This window comes from Mastacembelus armatus, chromosome 19 (assembly GCF_900324485.2).
Source record: "Mastacembelus armatus chromosome 19, fMasArm1.2, whole genome shotgun sequence".
In the NCBI taxonomy this organism is placed as follows: Eukaryota; Metazoa; Chordata; class Actinopteri; order Synbranchiformes; family Mastacembelidae; genus Mastacembelus; species Mastacembelus armatus.
Genome location: NC_046651.1, coordinates 162,890 through 179,630, shown reverse-complemented (window position 1 = coordinate 179,630; position 16,741 = coordinate 162,890). Strand labels below are relative to the sequence as shown.

Genomic DNA, 16,741 nt, shown 5'->3' with positions numbered 1-16,741 from the left:
CAACGCATTGACACTGGGGTTTTATTGTCAAGTCTCTGAGATACTGCTCTGCTGGTCAAAATGGATAATTGTGTCTGTTTTTGAGTCAGCATCTGTTTCAGTCACACAGAAGATTTGCACAGGCTTCTACACAAAGCAGTGTAATTCTAACAAAAGCCACTAGTTCCATACAGTCAAAGGATCACTGCCATCCAAAGTCCTGTCCTGCCAGCTGGTAGAAGCGCTGGTTATGTGGCTTGTAGAAATCCCTCAGTCTTTGCATCACCTCCGGCTCAATGGAGGCGTGTGTCCTCCCTTTGGTCTTCCCCAGGCAGTGAGGTTTACTGCTGCCCTCCGGCTTCTTCAGACAGGGGAAGCCCTTTGTTTTGTTGAAGTAGAAGTGCTTGTCTGTGACAATCCTCTGGAGGCCCAGAAAGTCCTGGACTTTGCCCAGTTCTCCAGCCGGGTCAGAGATGAGCCTTTCACCGCTGACCAGATGAATCTGAGTCCTGGGGAACCAGGCCAGCCAGCGCTCCAGATGCTGAGCATACAGGCCAATCCACAGCGGGCTCCACAGAGAGTCGATCTGACCTAGAGAAAAAGCAGAGCATCTTTATTGACAGTCATCATTGTTATTGTCACTGGCACCTCAGATCCTCATAAAATGTTAACTTAATTTAGGCTTTTACTGTGGCCATTTGCCTGGTCAGAGCTAGTTTTGGAACTTGTGTTTTTCTAATTTGGGGGCCATCTACAGGAAATTAGCTGCTGGCTATACCTTTAGCCTTGTTATAACCTACAGGCCTACATTTGTTACCATTCTGGCATTTAATCGTGCTGGACAAGAAACATCTACACATACGTCTTATATGCAATCAGGGTTGCCACCTTATAATATGGGAATGTCCTGTTTTAATGCAAATACTGTCCTCTCTTGAATCGCTGCGAAGGCACTAAGAAGGAGAAACATTTGTGAGGTAAAATAGGAATGTACTAATACCCAGAACCAGATAATTCCTACATTCACTATTAGCATCGACTCCATGTTGTTGTTGCTTTAGCCAAACACCTTCTGGTAAAATAACTAAATTCGTACCTGTAATGGACTGCTTTGGAGTATACTGTCTGCTTACAGGTAGGATTTTTTCATTCTGTGTTTCTGTGTTTAATGCGCGTTGCAACTTCATTTTCTTTGTTATTGCTTAAGTAATGTATTACCAGTTTTATTTTTAGATTTTGTGTCTACAGCTGCCCCATGTCCCAGTTTGTCCAGTTAACTTAAATTCCTGTAATGCATATAACATAAATGATGGCCACAGTCACCATGTAGTCAGATGTGTTTGTGTCTGAGAGCAGCCTTACAGGATAAACGGTAGGCAGAGGACAACAGGAAGCTGTAATGTTATAGCTTTGTTTCATCGGGTTTATACAGAAATGTTCATATACCTAAAGGACACAAAATCTGCAGTGAATTTAGACTCAGACTTTTATTTATGAAGGAAAAATATTTAGTTTAAATTCTAATTTCACACTCTAAATCTGAATAGCTAGCTATGGAGGGGAAAGTGTAAAACAGCAATACAGTTTAATGCAATGCAAAGTGAACAGCAGTAAATAGCAGCTACTTTTCCTATTATTGTGCAGAATTGTGAGATTTTGGTCGAGGCAGATGGCCGCCCAAACTGAGCCCGGTTCTGCTGGAGGTTTTTTCTTCCGTTAAAGGGAGTTTTTCCTCTCCACTGTCGCCAAGTGCTTGATCATAAGGGATTTGTTGGGTTTTTTCTTTTTTTGTAAAGTACCTGAGAGAACTGAATTGTAATTTGGTGCTACACAAATAAAACTGAATTGAATTGAATTTGTTGATAGCTGTTAGCATATCAGTTATATGGTCATTTTGAGGCTAAAGCGACTTTGTAGTTTTGGACTGTAATGTGAAATGATGTTTCTCAGCTTTTCTTCACAAACTACAGTATTAAACTCTTGTGTCACAGTCACTGCTGCAAGAACAACTGCTGTCCAAGTTGACTGACAAAACAGCAAAGTACGACAACTTCCCTTTGTTTGCCCTTATCCCTTTTACGTCACATAGCATCTGTATGCCATGTCTCTCCCTTATGACCACTCTAAACTCCATTATAAAAGCTATTTATACAATTTCTTATGACTTAAGAATGTGCTTCAATTTAAGAGAAATCCCCAAAGATCTTTGAAGTTTATATGGAGTACATCCCAGATGATAGCAGCATAGAAACAGAGGCAATCACACACCTTGTGAGGCATTTCTGAGACTGAACGAAATATAATTGGTCATGATGAATAATGCATTAACTGAAGCAGTAAGAATGATTCTGAATAGGTCGGCTGGTTGCATTTATTTTAGTATTTATCCAGCAACACAAAGAAAGAAGCTATGGTTTGCAAACACCTCCCAATCGATCCTCATTGTCTAAATTGTCAGTGTGGCACTAACTTCACTTCTGGTACCTCATCTAACAGAGGTAGAGTTTCTATCTTTCTTCACTGTGGTTTCTTTTCTCTAAGTGAATTTCACGAGTTACTACTACAGATATTAAGGATTATGCACAGATAAAGTGTTTAACAACACAATTTTATGTGTTTGAGCAGACAAACAACACAACCTTTATATCTTTTATGTTTTCTAACGATGATCATTTTCTTAGTGCTGCTCGCTTGGAAAAGAGAAATGTTCTTAGTCCTACTGCACCTGTGGTCCGATTCTTGAAGGCCAGGCTCTCAAATGGAGGGATATCTGGCGTCTTCGAGATGATTTGTGTGTAGTCAGATATGGCTCGGGTTACGGGGTCGCGAACGACCACGATCAGCTTCACGTCCTGTGACATGGCATGGACCCGTGCTGGCGTTTCCACAGTAACAAAGTAACGAGGTGTCTTCTCCATAACAATCTGGCCATCGAGCGCTTTGGGCATCATACTTCTGGAAGTACAGAAAAAATATGCTCATTTACTATAGACACATTGGTGCAGCCCCACTCCCTGCCAGAGCCAGGGGAAATGTAGAACCTTCAGCACAACACTGGACTGAATTTGAGATTGAAATGGGTCTTTAGAAATAATGAGAGCAGATAATTACTGGAGGGCATGTATGTCACTCCTTCACTCATGGTGCATGAAACATCAGTATGTGTAATTAAGCAGCACATAAATGGATTTGTCCTAAGGTGAAAGGAAACTGATTTGCTGTCTTTAATTTTTTTGTGTTAAGATGACTCCAAATTGCATCGTGTGGCCCTCAGTGAACTCATGCTTAATGTCAGAGGTTTTGTTGGGGTTAGGCTTTTTCAGTCTATATGAAGTGATTAAATGGTGCATGGTACTTGCACTCCATCTACAGTCTTTAATTTCAGACCAGTGTAGTGTACATTTACAGCACAGCACAGTAACTTTATTAATTATTTAAATTGCCTGACACAGCACATGCACATGGTAACATGCTCTGAATCTAATTACTTAAATAAATAATAAAAGGAAGTGAAAGCAATAATGTCAGTACACTTAATTAAACCATAACTTACTGTTGTTATTGCCTTATTGCACAGGTATTTGTCTTCAGCCCCAGCAGAACTGTTTCAGTGTCTGCTGAAGGCTCAGCTCAGCTACACATCAGGTACCACTGACAACATATTTGTGATGTTTTGTGCAAAAGCACATCAACTATCAAAGTATAATTTAATCCTAGACCGCACTAAAATCCTGGAAAAACTGTGCCTAAAAGACAACTGTGCTGCTAAATGTAGGAATAACATTTTGAATTACAAATGGTAGATACTGATATTTATTAACTAAAGCTGCATTTCTTATAGCGAACACATCCATCATTAAAAGTTTATTATTTCCCCCTGTCATTTTCCAAATGTGGCTCCCTTCTTTGAGTGTTTGCCTCGATCTGCCCAGTTTTAAACATTAGAGAGAGCCAAGCTAGTTGTTTTCATCTCTCTGCTAGGCTAAGCTAACCATTTCCTGGCAGCCATGTGATATGTGATAGGTATCAATCTTCAAACTCAGTAATTCCCAAACTGTGTATTTGGTCTAGTAGTGGTATTAGCAACATTTAAGGTTTCAGTTTCAGTATATTTTTGTGCTCATAAATTTACATACCCCTGGCACAATTTGAGAACTATTGGCCATTTATTGAAAATTGTACCTGAACATCCAGAATATGTTTCTGCCTTTCTAGATACTGATCTGACCACTTAAAGAAGAGCTTTAGTTTCAGAACCATGGACAGTGCTGTTTGCTGTGCACGTACAGGTGCTGCACTGTCCATATTATTGAAACATGGCAGAGGAAAATGTTAGAGAGCACAGAGTAGCAGAGGTGACTGTTGTGGAGCAGGAAGTCACAAAGATCAGTAAGGATGAAGTGAGGAAGGAGGTGAAGAGGATGAAGAGTGGAAAGGCAGTTGGTCCTGACGACATACCTGTGGAGGTGTGGAAGTGTTTAGGAGAGGTGGCAGTAGAGTTTTTGACTGGGCTACTTAACAAGATCTTGGAGAGTGAGAGGATGCCTGAGGAATGGAGGAGAAGTGTACTGGTGCCCATCTTTAAGAACAAGGGAGACATGCAGAGTTGTGGAAACTACAGAGGAATAAAGCTGATGAGTCACACAAGGAAGTTATGGGAAAGAGTAGTGGAGGCTAGGCTGAGGTCAGAAGTGAGCATTTGTGAGCAGCAGTATGGTTTCATGCCAAGAAAGAGAACCACAGATGCAATATTTGCTTTGAGAATGCTGATGGAGAAGTACTGAGAAGTCCAGAAGGAGCTGCATTGTGTCTTTGTAGATTTGGAAAAAGCATATGACAGGGTGCCGAGAGAAGAGCTGTGGGTTTGTATGAGGAAGTCTGGAGTGGCAAAGAAGTATGTTCGAGTGGTGCAGGACATGTATGAGAGCTGTAAGACAGTGGTGAGGTGTGCTGTAGGGGTGACAGAGAAGTTCAAGATGGAGGTGGGGCTGCACCAAGGATCGGCTTTGAGCCCCTTCTTGTTTGCTGTGGTGATGGACAGGCTGACAGATGAGGTTAGACAGGAATCTCCGTGGACCATGATGTTTGCAGATGACATTGTCATCTGTAGTGAGAGCAGGGAGCAGGTGGAGGAAAATCTAGAGAGGTGGAGGTTTGCTCTGGAAAGGAGAGGAATGAAGGTTAGCCGCAGTAAAACAGAGTACATGTGTGTAAATGAGAGGGACTCAAGTAGAACGGTGAGGTTACAGGGAGCAGAGGTGAAGAAGGTGGAGGATTTTAAGTACCTAGGGTCAACAGTCCAGAGCAATGGAGAGTGTGGAAAAGAAGTGAAGAGACGTGTGCAAGCAGGTTGGAACAGGTGGAGGAAAGTGTCAGGTGTGATGTGTGACAAAAGAGTGTCAGCAAGAATGAAAGGAAAAGTGGACAAGACAGTGGTGAGACCAGCCATGTTGTCTGGTTTAGAGACAGTGGCACTGAGAAAAAGACAGGAGGCAGAGCTGGAGGTAGCAGAGCTGAAGATGTTGAGGTTCTCTCTGGGAGTGACGAGGATGGATAGGATCAGGAATGAGTACATCAGAGGGACAGCTCATGTTAGATGTTTTGGAGAAAAAGCCAGGGAAGCCAGATTGAGATGGTTTGGACATGTTCAGAGGAGGGACAGTGAATACATTGGTAAAAGGATGCTGAGGTTAGAGCTGCCAGGAAGGAGGCCTAGAGGAAGACCAAAGAGGAGGTTCTTGGATGTAGTGAAGGAGGACATGAGGATAGTTGGTGTGGGTGAGGAGGATACAGAGGATAGGGTTAAATGGAGGCAGATGATTCGCTGTGGCGACCCCTGAAGCGAGCAGCCCAAAGGAAAAGAAGAAGAAGAAGCAGAGGAACTCAATAGACAGACAGAACAAGTCTTTTTCTTTCTGGTTTCTCAGCATTATTTGGTACATAATTAATTCATTTATTATATTTTATAAAAACTTTGTTCTGTCTCCAGCCCTGAGTAATAATAGTAGTAGCATAATAGTCAGAGGTGGGTTTAAATAGGTGAGGTGGGTTTTTCTTGGTATCTAAGACTTGGTAAATTTGGTTTGGCACATATTGGTGCATAATCTGAAAGGCTTGGGAACCAGTGTTCTAACTCTGAGCCTGGAAGCAAATAAGCATGTTTCCCAGAATGATTTACTATCAGCTTAGTTTTAAAAATGTACTGTCATTTATGTGGGAATTTAGAAAGTTAAAGTGGTTAAGGACACAGACAGTTATTTACCTGAGCAGTTGGGTAAACTGGGTTTAAGTGAGGTTACCCTTTGTAATACCATGCAGTGATAAGAACATTCACGCTCTCTCACATAGCCACAGATTACAAATCCTCCTGTGACAGACTGAGCAGTGACACAGTGAATCTGCAGTGATCCAGACACAGGGGCAGGAAACAGCCATGCTACATAAACACAGGAACCTTTCCATGATCATGTCTCACTCTGCTCACCTCCACCTCCACACCAGAAGCCCAGCAGATGGGACTCATTTAGAGATAAATGACTCCTGAGGCCCCAGGGGACCGACTGGCATTGGCAGGGACATCTGCCAGCACACCTGCCACACACCTGACTGGCTGACAGAACACACCAGCAGTCACACACAGCTCTGAATCAGCATCTATGCTTGTTTAAATGGAGCTTACAGGAGCATATCAGTATTGCATCTCTTTAACTACAAATCAGACATACTGTATTATTGAAAAATTTGGTCTTCATTTATTTCCCTACATCCAGAAAGAGTCAAGCATGCATAAAAAAAGACTGTAGCTCTTTTTTTTCCTCCACCAACTCTTGAGAAAAATATCTGGCTTTTTAGCTGCTAAAAGTTCCTCCAGCTATTCCAGTCTATTATGTGGTGCTGGGCAAGCAGTGTTGTAGGCTGGAAACAAGGCTGAGCTGTGAGACTGAATCAAAAAAGTAAAATACTATTATACCAAAATGACAGGCTGAAAGACCCTACAGTAACATGCTTTGTAGAGATGAGGGAACTGTGGAGTTGGACATAATTCTTTGTGAGTTTGTCATTATAAGAAACACCTTGCAAATTCACTATAGACATTTGCTCCATTGTTAATATATACACATTAAAAATGTAGCTTTAAGTTATTCACTCTTTCTATCTGTTATGTTGTGCGGTGTGAAGAAGAGGCGAAGGACCCAATTGCTGGACAACACAGTCTTTATTTTCCTGGAAACACCAGAGCTCAGGCAAAAACACACCTAAATATCACCGCTTGCATCAAGTAACCACACATAATATGCCCACAAACATAAAGGACAGAAAGATATATATATATAGGGATCGAGACCAATGCATGGCACGAACAGGTGAAAATAATTAGAGTTTATGAACGTAAAGCTGCCGGGGACCAATATAAGGGAAAACAGGAATCAAATATAAAATAAAGGTCCCCAGCAGGAAGTTTTTGTTTAGTGTATTTTAGAGATGTATCATGAGGCAGAATTAATAGAAAATGTTCCCAAAGAGCTGTAAATGAGACTTTAAAGGACAGAGACCAGAGGGGACAAAGGGCTGATACAGTAAAGACAGGATGCGGTGACTATCCTCTGTTATTGGCTCAGGTTTCAGATGTGCCGGCAACAAAACCTCCTGTCAGTATATCTGCCCCCCCCCGATCTGATCTGTGTGAGGCAGCGCTTACCACCACTTAGCCTGAAGACTTCCTTTTTAACTGAGGAGCCACACAGTCTGTTACACACATACAGCAAACACACACACACACATACACTGCAAAACACAAACATACATTCATTATTCACTCATTAGTCACACAAGCATTTACTGTCATGCTTCTGGTCTCCCAATAGACCCCTCTTTCACACACTAACAAACACAAACAAATAAAAACACAAAATAAATCCAAAATTACACACAAACATTGTGAAAACAGAAAGGATAGGTGTGACGGATCTTTAACAGACCCATTAAAGAATTTGTGTATGTGTGCTCATCCCATTCTGTGTCTCTCAGAGCATTTGCTGTGTTTTAAATGAAAGGGGTGGGTGACGGATGAAGGAATGATGGGAGTGGATACAAACGCACCTCCATTAGCAATCTGCCTGTGAGCTGCTTCAGAGCCAAGAGCCCATACCATTACCTAAGCTCAAAGAGCTAATTACTGCCCCTAGGAGCACCATGAAAAGACAAGCAGTATAATAAATATGCTTCTGCTATGAGGTTTGAACAGATGTACTAATTGCCAGACAAAATAGCTGTTAGTTTTTCTAATAAGTATGCCCTCATCCTATATTTGGCATGGAAAACTTTGTGATCCTTCACTTCAGTTCCATCCCTGAGTAATGCAAACTGGATTTAATTGTGCAGCTAATTAATAATCTAGTGAGACCAGGTGTTAATTTTCTATTTTAGCCATTAACTTCTTTTTAAGATTACTCCCTGATAGTGTAATATTCTGGTGTGTTCAATCTCTTCCGTGCAGCACCCTGCAACTTTTATTTGTATTTTGTTGTGAGCAGATAAATAATTTTAAGCTATTTTCTAATGTAAGGGAGTAAACGTGTAAACGTGACTCATTATTGCTTATGTTTCCTTTATACAATTTTAATGCCAGATGAAACTAATGAAAACTGAATAACAGATGCAAGTAGTTTTCCTTTTTGTCATTGTTGCGTCTTGACTGAGGCAGAGAAACCAACTAGCATCTGACTGGTCAGTGTTGTGTCTATACCAGCAATTACAGCCAGTTTACTGCACTTGCTTCTGTCAGTAAGATCCATATTTTTTTTTCCTAAAAGTATCAACATTCAGGCACTTTATACAGAACTGCACTTTACATGTATTATGAGGATCAGTCTTGATGGATAGCATTCTTCAAATAACTGAAAAAAAAAACAGATCGTATGTGACCACAGAACTACCACTAGGTGATAGTGAAATTAAAATATTTCTTACATGCCGCCAAAATAACCCAGATGACTTTACCAAAAACTAGTGATGAGTTGCCACATCTCTTGGTGATGATTCTACTTAAGCACTAGCACTTAAGGTCAGGAAAAGATTATGGTCGCGGTTAAAGATAGGAAAACCCTACCTTCATAGTTAACTGTTGGAATTTGCAAGGCATAAACCACAATGTCCTAAATCAGGGATAAGCAGGGGTAAAGGGGGTAAAGCCATTATTTGTTGTGCTTGCCAGTGGGAAGCCAGTGGGGGATCAATACTTGAGGCTGCACTAGTGACTTCTATTGCTTGGCCTGGGTGCCACAGTCAGGGAGAGAAATGGAGAAAGGGAGGTATTAATTCTAAATACATTAGAGCCCATCACTGGCAGGTAAACAGAATCGGCTGCCAAAACCATGTGTTACAGAGGAAATCCCCCCAAAAAGGTGGCTGAATTAGTTAGCAGTTTAAAACCCTGTTTTAGCAACATCCTTACACCGCTCATTTAGTATTGAGTGTGAGATCAAACATGCTCTATGATGAACACAGGGATTATCCAGCAGCGTATAATAAGCCCCTGTTTGCCTTTGAGGAACCTCTCTTTTGTCATCCATTTCCCAGTATTTCAGCAGGCCTCCCTGGTGAATTTCCCCAGGCCAGCCAAGGCCACTGGCTATTGATCCTATGGCGGCTTAGGCTAAACATGCAAGGGTGGGTGTGGGCGGTGTGCAACTGGGAAGAGTAGGAATTGTGTGTACTGGGACAAGTGAGACATGTTGGGATATATGAAGTAGGAAGGTGCTGGTGTAAATGTAAGGGGATGGACTGCAGCACTGTGCCTCAGCTGGTACCAAGAGTGGCAGGTGGAGACTGGGGGAGCCAGAACACTCTGGAGCCTCATCAGTAGCACGCTGTGTCATGCAATGTGTGTGTGTGTATTGTTAACAAAAGTAGAGCAATTGAAATGTTCATCACACATACAGAAGAAAATGTGCAGCAAAGGGTTGGGGGATTTGAGGGGGTGCTGGATCAAAGATGTAAAATCTGGTCTGTTTAACTTTGATGTTTGATCCAAGGAGAAAACAACGGCCAATCAAAGAGCAGAGAGTGAAATGTGTTCATTATACACACCTGGCTGCTTATTTATGAGCCAAATATAAGATTTGGGTAGGTAGTTATGTGTACACATGCATGCATTGGTGTGTTATTGAGGGACCACTCATCCATTTCCTCTGTATGGGGGACCATTAAGGAGTTGGTCCATTGTGGCTGTGCCCTGTCCACTTCCAGGAGACATCCATCATAGAGGGGCCCCATACGCCCCCCACCTTCACTTCTCAAGCCCCAGGGGAGGGCCTTAATGAGGGCCAGATCACCCCACCCGTCTGGGCCTTATGGTGATCACCTCCAGTACAGTACAGGGACAGCACAGACCACACCTGAACCCCAGTTTCACACACAACAAGCAAAGCCCAATGTGCCTTGTAGCTTTAATTACTTCACACTTAAGCATAATGCTACACAGTGCGAACATATGCCAGAATAGTGCAAATAATACCACTGTCTTTTCCTCCTACAGATCAATAGATCAAATTAATTAGAAAATCTTTCCTATGTGTTTGCTGCTAATACCCGCCCACTGGATCCTGCTGAACATCAAATGTGTTGGCAGCCATTTTTCTGTGATTTGCATGGCAATTATATTCCATTGTACAAACACAAGAACAGAAGTAGCACCATGTGCTGTGTCATGGCAGGACAAAGCCGCCAATGTATGGGTATGAATTTAAAAGCCTCCCTTAACGAGTTCAATATGAATTGCAAATGAATCAGTGCCCTCAGAGCAGATGACTGAAAAGATGCAGTAATTTAGTCCGTCCCTTCTTGCCATTGATTCGAACTATCTTCTCCCTGCCACTAGGTTAAAATGTCATGAAACTGATCAAATCTGGCAGAAAGGCCTGTAAAACAAATAGAAGGAGTTGGCCCATAAAAACATAAGACAGACATAACCAATACACAAGACCAAAAGGGTGTAGCTGCATTAAACTTAAAATTTCTGGCTAATTAATATCATTAGCTAATGCCAGTACTTTCAAAACTTTCAAACAGTCTGTATTCCTCATTCTCTAATTGTTTCTTGTATGGCTAAATCCTCAGTTTTTATGTGCCCACGCTTTGCATCATTTTTTATGTCTTCGTCCTTCTTGTATTTTAGAGAAAACATATGGAAGCAATAAAGTATCAGCTGGACAGTTTTAACATTTAGCATTAGGTTACATCAGCTAGCACTGCTGTCGCTAGTGTGGTATTCTCTTTTTTTATTTTTGTGACTTTCTGGAAATCAGCAGGAGCAGTAAACACAGGACAATGCAACTCTCATGTTAAAGCTGTGCCGGTAATTCACTAATATCAATATTATATTGATAAATCTCTCTGTACCTCAAAGAGAAAATACAGGCAGCCCTACTGCCTGGAGAACAGATCAGTCTCCACTGTGAGGCCACAGAAATACACAGAGCCCGGCTCTGATGACAGTCCCCCAGGTTGAAGCAAAGGTCAGCGGAGATGTGTGAGGTTGCGGCAACACCCTTTAACCTCCAGCTTACCCGAGCCTTATCTCTTCACCCTCTGTGTTAGATCAGGTGTTTCTAACCATCCACCTGCCATGCCATCGTTCAGCAAGAAACAATTAGGACAGAGATGTGGATTTCCAACTGAGCAATTTCAATGGATTCCTCCGGAGCGACAAAGAGAGAAAAAGCTGTGCAACATGAGCCCTGTGTGTCTTTGGGTGGGGGTATGCCAATGTAGGATAAAGCTTCCTGCTAATTGTAACAGAAGCCGAGCTGACCAACGCTAACTGCTCTAACACTGGAGTCAACCCAAGGTCAGGGTGAAGAGATAGAGTTATCGATCCCAGACAACACAGTCAGGAGGAAACTTCCAGTCCATCTCAGGCTCATCACAGCGCTCTTTCAGATCCAATCTCCGCTCCAAACACCATTACTGAACCTTTGTCAAGAGCTCTGATCTCAACTGCCCTGGTGAAGCTAAATGTTATTTTACTCTGAGAGACAAGGAGTGATTCTGAGGAAGATACACAATATCTCATTCTTTTTAATTGTCTCTGACAGGGATTAAAAGAAAAAAAACATTTATACAGAAAAGTAATGTCTTAGGCAGCACAGCTGAGACACCATCTGTGGTGTGATATTAAATTACACCAGTGCCTCGTGATAATTCTGCTAAATTTCAATCTGGGTCTTATTTTCTTAATTCAATTCAATTCAATTCAATTCAATTTTATTTGTATAGCGCCAAATCACAATACAAATCATCTCAAGGCACTTTACAAAAACTTTCTTACTGTTATAATTCATACAATCAATACTGACATTGTAACTGTTAACATACTAATCTAACCACTGATATAAGTCCACAGGCAAAAAATGTTAGCAGTCAGCCAAATCTGCATCACAGTTTAAGAGACTCATTTTGGACAACACAAGACCAATATCAGGTGACAGACTGGGGCAGCCAAAAACATTAGCAGGCCACTTTTTGGTAGCCTTGCTAGTTTTCACTATACAAACACAGTTTGTGAATCAACATGTTGTGTTTCTTTGTTTTTCTGTCTCTAGTTTTTGAAAAAGCAGAGATTACTTCAAAAATTGCCAAATGTAAAGATAGTGATCCTGAAGGAAAAACTCCAGTTAGATTTTGTTTAAGCTAACCTCCCTTGAAGGTATGATAGAATTCATGCATTTGTGTACCCAGGGGTCTCCAATCCTGGTCCTCAGGCACTACTGTCCTGCTTGTTTTCCAGATATCCCTGCCCTACCCACTGCTGATTACCTGGATCAGCTGTGTTCAGCCAATCAGAAGCTGGAAGGGCAGGGATCGTTATATAATGTTCAATAGCATTCGAGGACCAGGGTTGGAGACCCCTGGTGTAACCAAATGCAAATTAATAACATCTAAAAACACATTTAGGGATCCGCTTAAGATTACTTTCCCACTTCTGCATCACAAATATTTCATTCAGACTCAGACTTAGGGGACCCTTCCAAATCTCTGTCTGGAGATGAAGTCATGCATCCATCCAACCATCCATCCATCCATCATCTATACCGACTTATTCCTTAACCAGGGTCACGGGGATCTCCTGAAGCCTATCCAGCTCTCTTTGGGTGAAAGGCAGGGGTACACCCTGGACAGGTCACCAGTCCATCACAGGATGAAGTCATTTATTTTTAATAATCAGTCCCTAATGAAATGTATAACCTGTTTAAATAGAAAAATAAGCATCTTTTGTTTTATTTTATTTTATTTTTTACTTTTGTAATTTTCAGTTTAGTAACCAAAGCACCAACATGTTTCCTTTGTCAGTGTGTGTAGTCTGGCATGTGCGCTGTTTGTTATGAAGTGGTGTGAACACATCATTAACTCCCAGTGTAAAGTGACCTGGAGTCAGAGGTCACTTGGCAGAGCTGACAGTGATGTCAAGTGTCTCGACATGCAGCGAGCTCCATCTGGGCAGTGGGGAGGATGGGACAATCTGGTGTCACATTCACATCGCCTGACATGACCCACACACAGCAGACATGCTGGCAGACAGGAGAGGCTGCACTGGTTTTTCCAGTGGTCCCAGATTTTCTCTCTGTTTACACCCTACAGCTTTGACATTATGCATGTGTGTGTCTGTGCATGTGTGTGGTCACATCAACATACAAAAACCAACAAGGAAGCAGAAATCCATCCTTTGATTTTATCTCTGTCATAGGTTAATGCTGCTGACATGCCAGACTCGCTCCCAGAGCTGAGCCAATGCCACCATTGAGCCCCAGTAATATACTGTATGTTGGTTAACAGCACACCACACAGACCAGCAATTTTAATCTGCTATATTTGAAGTGGTTCATGGATCTTTAGGCGCATCCACTTATACTTTGCACAATAAAAAATCTGATTATGGTTCTGCTTTTTCCATTATCTTCCCTAGTTGTCCTCAACCAGTTTTGAGTGACTTCAATCGTTCAAATTTGCTTCCACTGAATCTCATTCATGTGTGCTTGTCTTCTGAGTTTTCATGGAACAGGCTGAGAACAGAGCCACATGACAACAGTAACATCTGGCTCAGGCTCCGGAGATGATTACTCTGCTGCTCTGTGAGAACTCATCCTGCCTCACTCTTTCTCCCTACTGTATGCACTCACAACACACACACATACACACACACACACACACATACACACACACACACACACACACACACAGAGAGGGAGAACAAGCACTGCAGGCTCATACATGCACGTATGCACAGATTGGCATAGCCAGATGGCAGAGTCTCTTTGACTGTCACCTAGACCTCCGCGGAATAGCTGTAGATATGTTTGGGTATGTAAACAACACAAAGAGATCCGTTTCTTTTAGAGGAAGCTGGAGGTTCCTAATTGGCTCTTAGGTTTCAGATAGCCTGTATAAAACTTCTTATTTGCACACAAACACAAAAAGCACAAGTTAAAGTCCATGTGAATCCCAAAATGAGTTTATCACATTTTTGGTCTGGGTAATATTTTGTGATATTGGAAAAAAAACAAACAAATATCGTGAGAGTAGCTAAGTTGCCTTTAAGGGAAACTTTTAGCCAAAATCATTTTCTCGTATATATAAACATAACGTTTAAAAAAAATTTTAGTAGTCTGTGGCAGACTCGATGCTTTTGCTGAGGTGGAGTCTCTGCGTAATGAGTGCGTACCTGTACCAGTCCAGTCCCCGTGCGTAATGCCGGTCAAAGAAGTGCGGCTCCGACCCCAGGGCGCGGATGTCGGGATGGAGCCGCAGAAACTCCAGCAGAGCCCTGGTGCCTCCCTTTTTAACCCCTATGATCAGAGCCTGGGGTAAGCGCCGAGTGGCTGTCCATTCCTTCCCAGAGCTGTTCGCCTCCAGCTCGGGATGACCACTGAACGCGCCTTCGCCAACCGCGGTAGGGACCTCCTGGATAACATTGGTGCCGTTTCTTTCGTACGGCCATCCTGACCCAGACGCAAGGAATTCCCGCGTTGGTGTCTTTATTTCAGAGCTTTCTGTCAGTTCCGACTCGCAGCATCCGGTGAAGAGATAGACTAGGGAGAAGCACAGGATGCTCAGAGAGGACGCGATGGTGAGCCGGTGGAAGAGCCGCCGCAGGTCCGCGCTCGGATGATGGTGGTGAAAAGCTGCCATCCCTCAGAGGTCCCTGTAAAATAAGGGGCCATTCTAGCACAAGTTCACCTCACATCCCGTCATACTCCAACGCCGTTAAAACACCGCTTACTCTTGGGGAGTCTGTTTCAGTGCGCTCCGCTGCTTTCCTCCTCCTTCATGTTACGCGCTCATAGCACAACGAGCCGCCCCCCGACCCAGTCAACCAGTCAGCCTCTTAAGAAGGTGAACTAGTTTTTGCGTGACATCCGTGGGGTGCGATTACTTACTCAACCACCCTGGCAGCGTGGGGAGTAGAATAAAGCTCTAATATGTGATATCCAGGCTGAAGGGCTCTTTCTCGCTTACGCTTCACGGAATTACTCTTCGTTTCTCTACTAAAGCGGATCTCACGGGGATCCCAAGGATCTCTCTCTCTCTCTCTCTGTCTCTCTCTCCCTCTTTCAATCTCTCACTCACCCGTCAGATACCTTTGATTTAAGGGTCATGGCCTGAGGCGCGTTTAATTTCAGCATTACTTATTAGAGGAACCTAGGATGGAACAGAGCCATTGCGCAGCTGATGGTCATGCCCTATACCTCATATGTGCCATTATCACTTTCTTCTAATATGAGTCATCGATTTATATTATGCCATATATCCTGTTATACACTCGGCCACCAAAAGTATGTCTAATAACATTGCTTCTGCAATAAATAATCACACACTTAAGTATCAACAAAATGTTCTGCTCTGTGGATATATGGAGGAATGGCTCTGGAGGTAAAAGAGTGTGGGACATTTGGAACTGGGTTTATGGCAGTCAGCTGACACTCTGGACTCTTAGACCTATCGCATAATTGGTTTAGTGCTTAGACAGAATTGGACTGTATAGTGCAGCTGCCAAAAGATAGCTGATCATGACCCCAAAGGACAGCCTGAGTAAACCCACATTCAGCCATCATTCAGAAATTTCCACTTGATTCCAGTCAGATTTTTCAAAAGAAATCTACATAAAATGGGCAGAAATATGTTAAGAAACAATCTTCTAATTACTTGTTTTTGATCCAGAAAAGGGTTTGCACATCATGATTAGATGCTTTATCACATGCATTAGCAGAGAAGTGTGTTGTGTTGCACTCTCCAGTTAGGGAGCTCTGCAATGTTAGCTTTTATTATTGCAGAGTGCAGAGCTAAGGTACGGATAATAGCTCATAGGAGACTCATTAGTTCCCCCTTCCAACCACACATCCACAAGCACGTACGCACACACATTCACTGATGCACACAAATACGCACATACTTCATGTTCCATTTGGCTTAGCCCTGTCATTATCTCACAGCAGATGTGACCCATGCCATAAAACCACTGCATTGTCCTGAAACGAGAGAGTGAAAGATCTGCCATCCATTTTCGACAAGATACAACTTTGTTATTTGACTGTCCTGTTTCCTCTTTCATTCTCAAACCATCAAACCAAAATGTCCAGTCACCACATAGGATTTATACCAGTAAATATAACATGGCAGGTATATGGTGACTCACACTCTTCAATGGTATCACACTTTTCATCTCAGACTGAATGACAAGTATGACACTATCACAGTCTGATGACAG

At 42.4% G+C, this 16,741-nt stretch overlaps 1 protein-coding gene across 1 annotated transcript; it reads right to left on the bottom strand.

Annotated features, from left to right (window-relative positions):
- Positions 1-181: 181 nt before the first annotated feature.
- On the bottom strand, positions 182-15,165 carry hs3st3l (heparan sulfate (glucosamine) 3-O-sulfotransferase 3-like). The gene is made up of 3 exons (XM_026315089.1): positions 14,699-15,165; positions 2,705-2,934; positions 182-570 (listed from the first exon to the last, which is right to left on the bottom strand). The coding sequence occupies exons 1-3, from the start codon at positions 15,163-15,165 to the stop codon at positions 182-184; spliced, it is 1,086 nt and encodes a 361-aa protein (XP_026170874.1).
- Between the last annotated feature and the right edge of the window lie 1,576 nt (positions 15,166-16,741).

Bases quoted from the DNA above. Each gene is read 5' to 3' on its own strand.
- hs3st3l (XM_026315089.1), bottom strand. From the start codon at position 15,165: ATGGCAGCTTTTCACCACCATCATCCGAGCGCGGACCTGCGGCGGCTC. The intron at 2,935-14,698 runs GTACGCACTCAT...CTGTACTTCCAG, and splicing joins CGGGGACTGGACTGGTACAG to AAGTATGATGCCCAAAGCGC. The intron at 571-2,704 runs GTGCAGTAGGAC...CTTTTTCTCTAG, and splicing joins CTTCAAGAATCGGACCACAG to GTCAGATCGACTCTCTGTGG.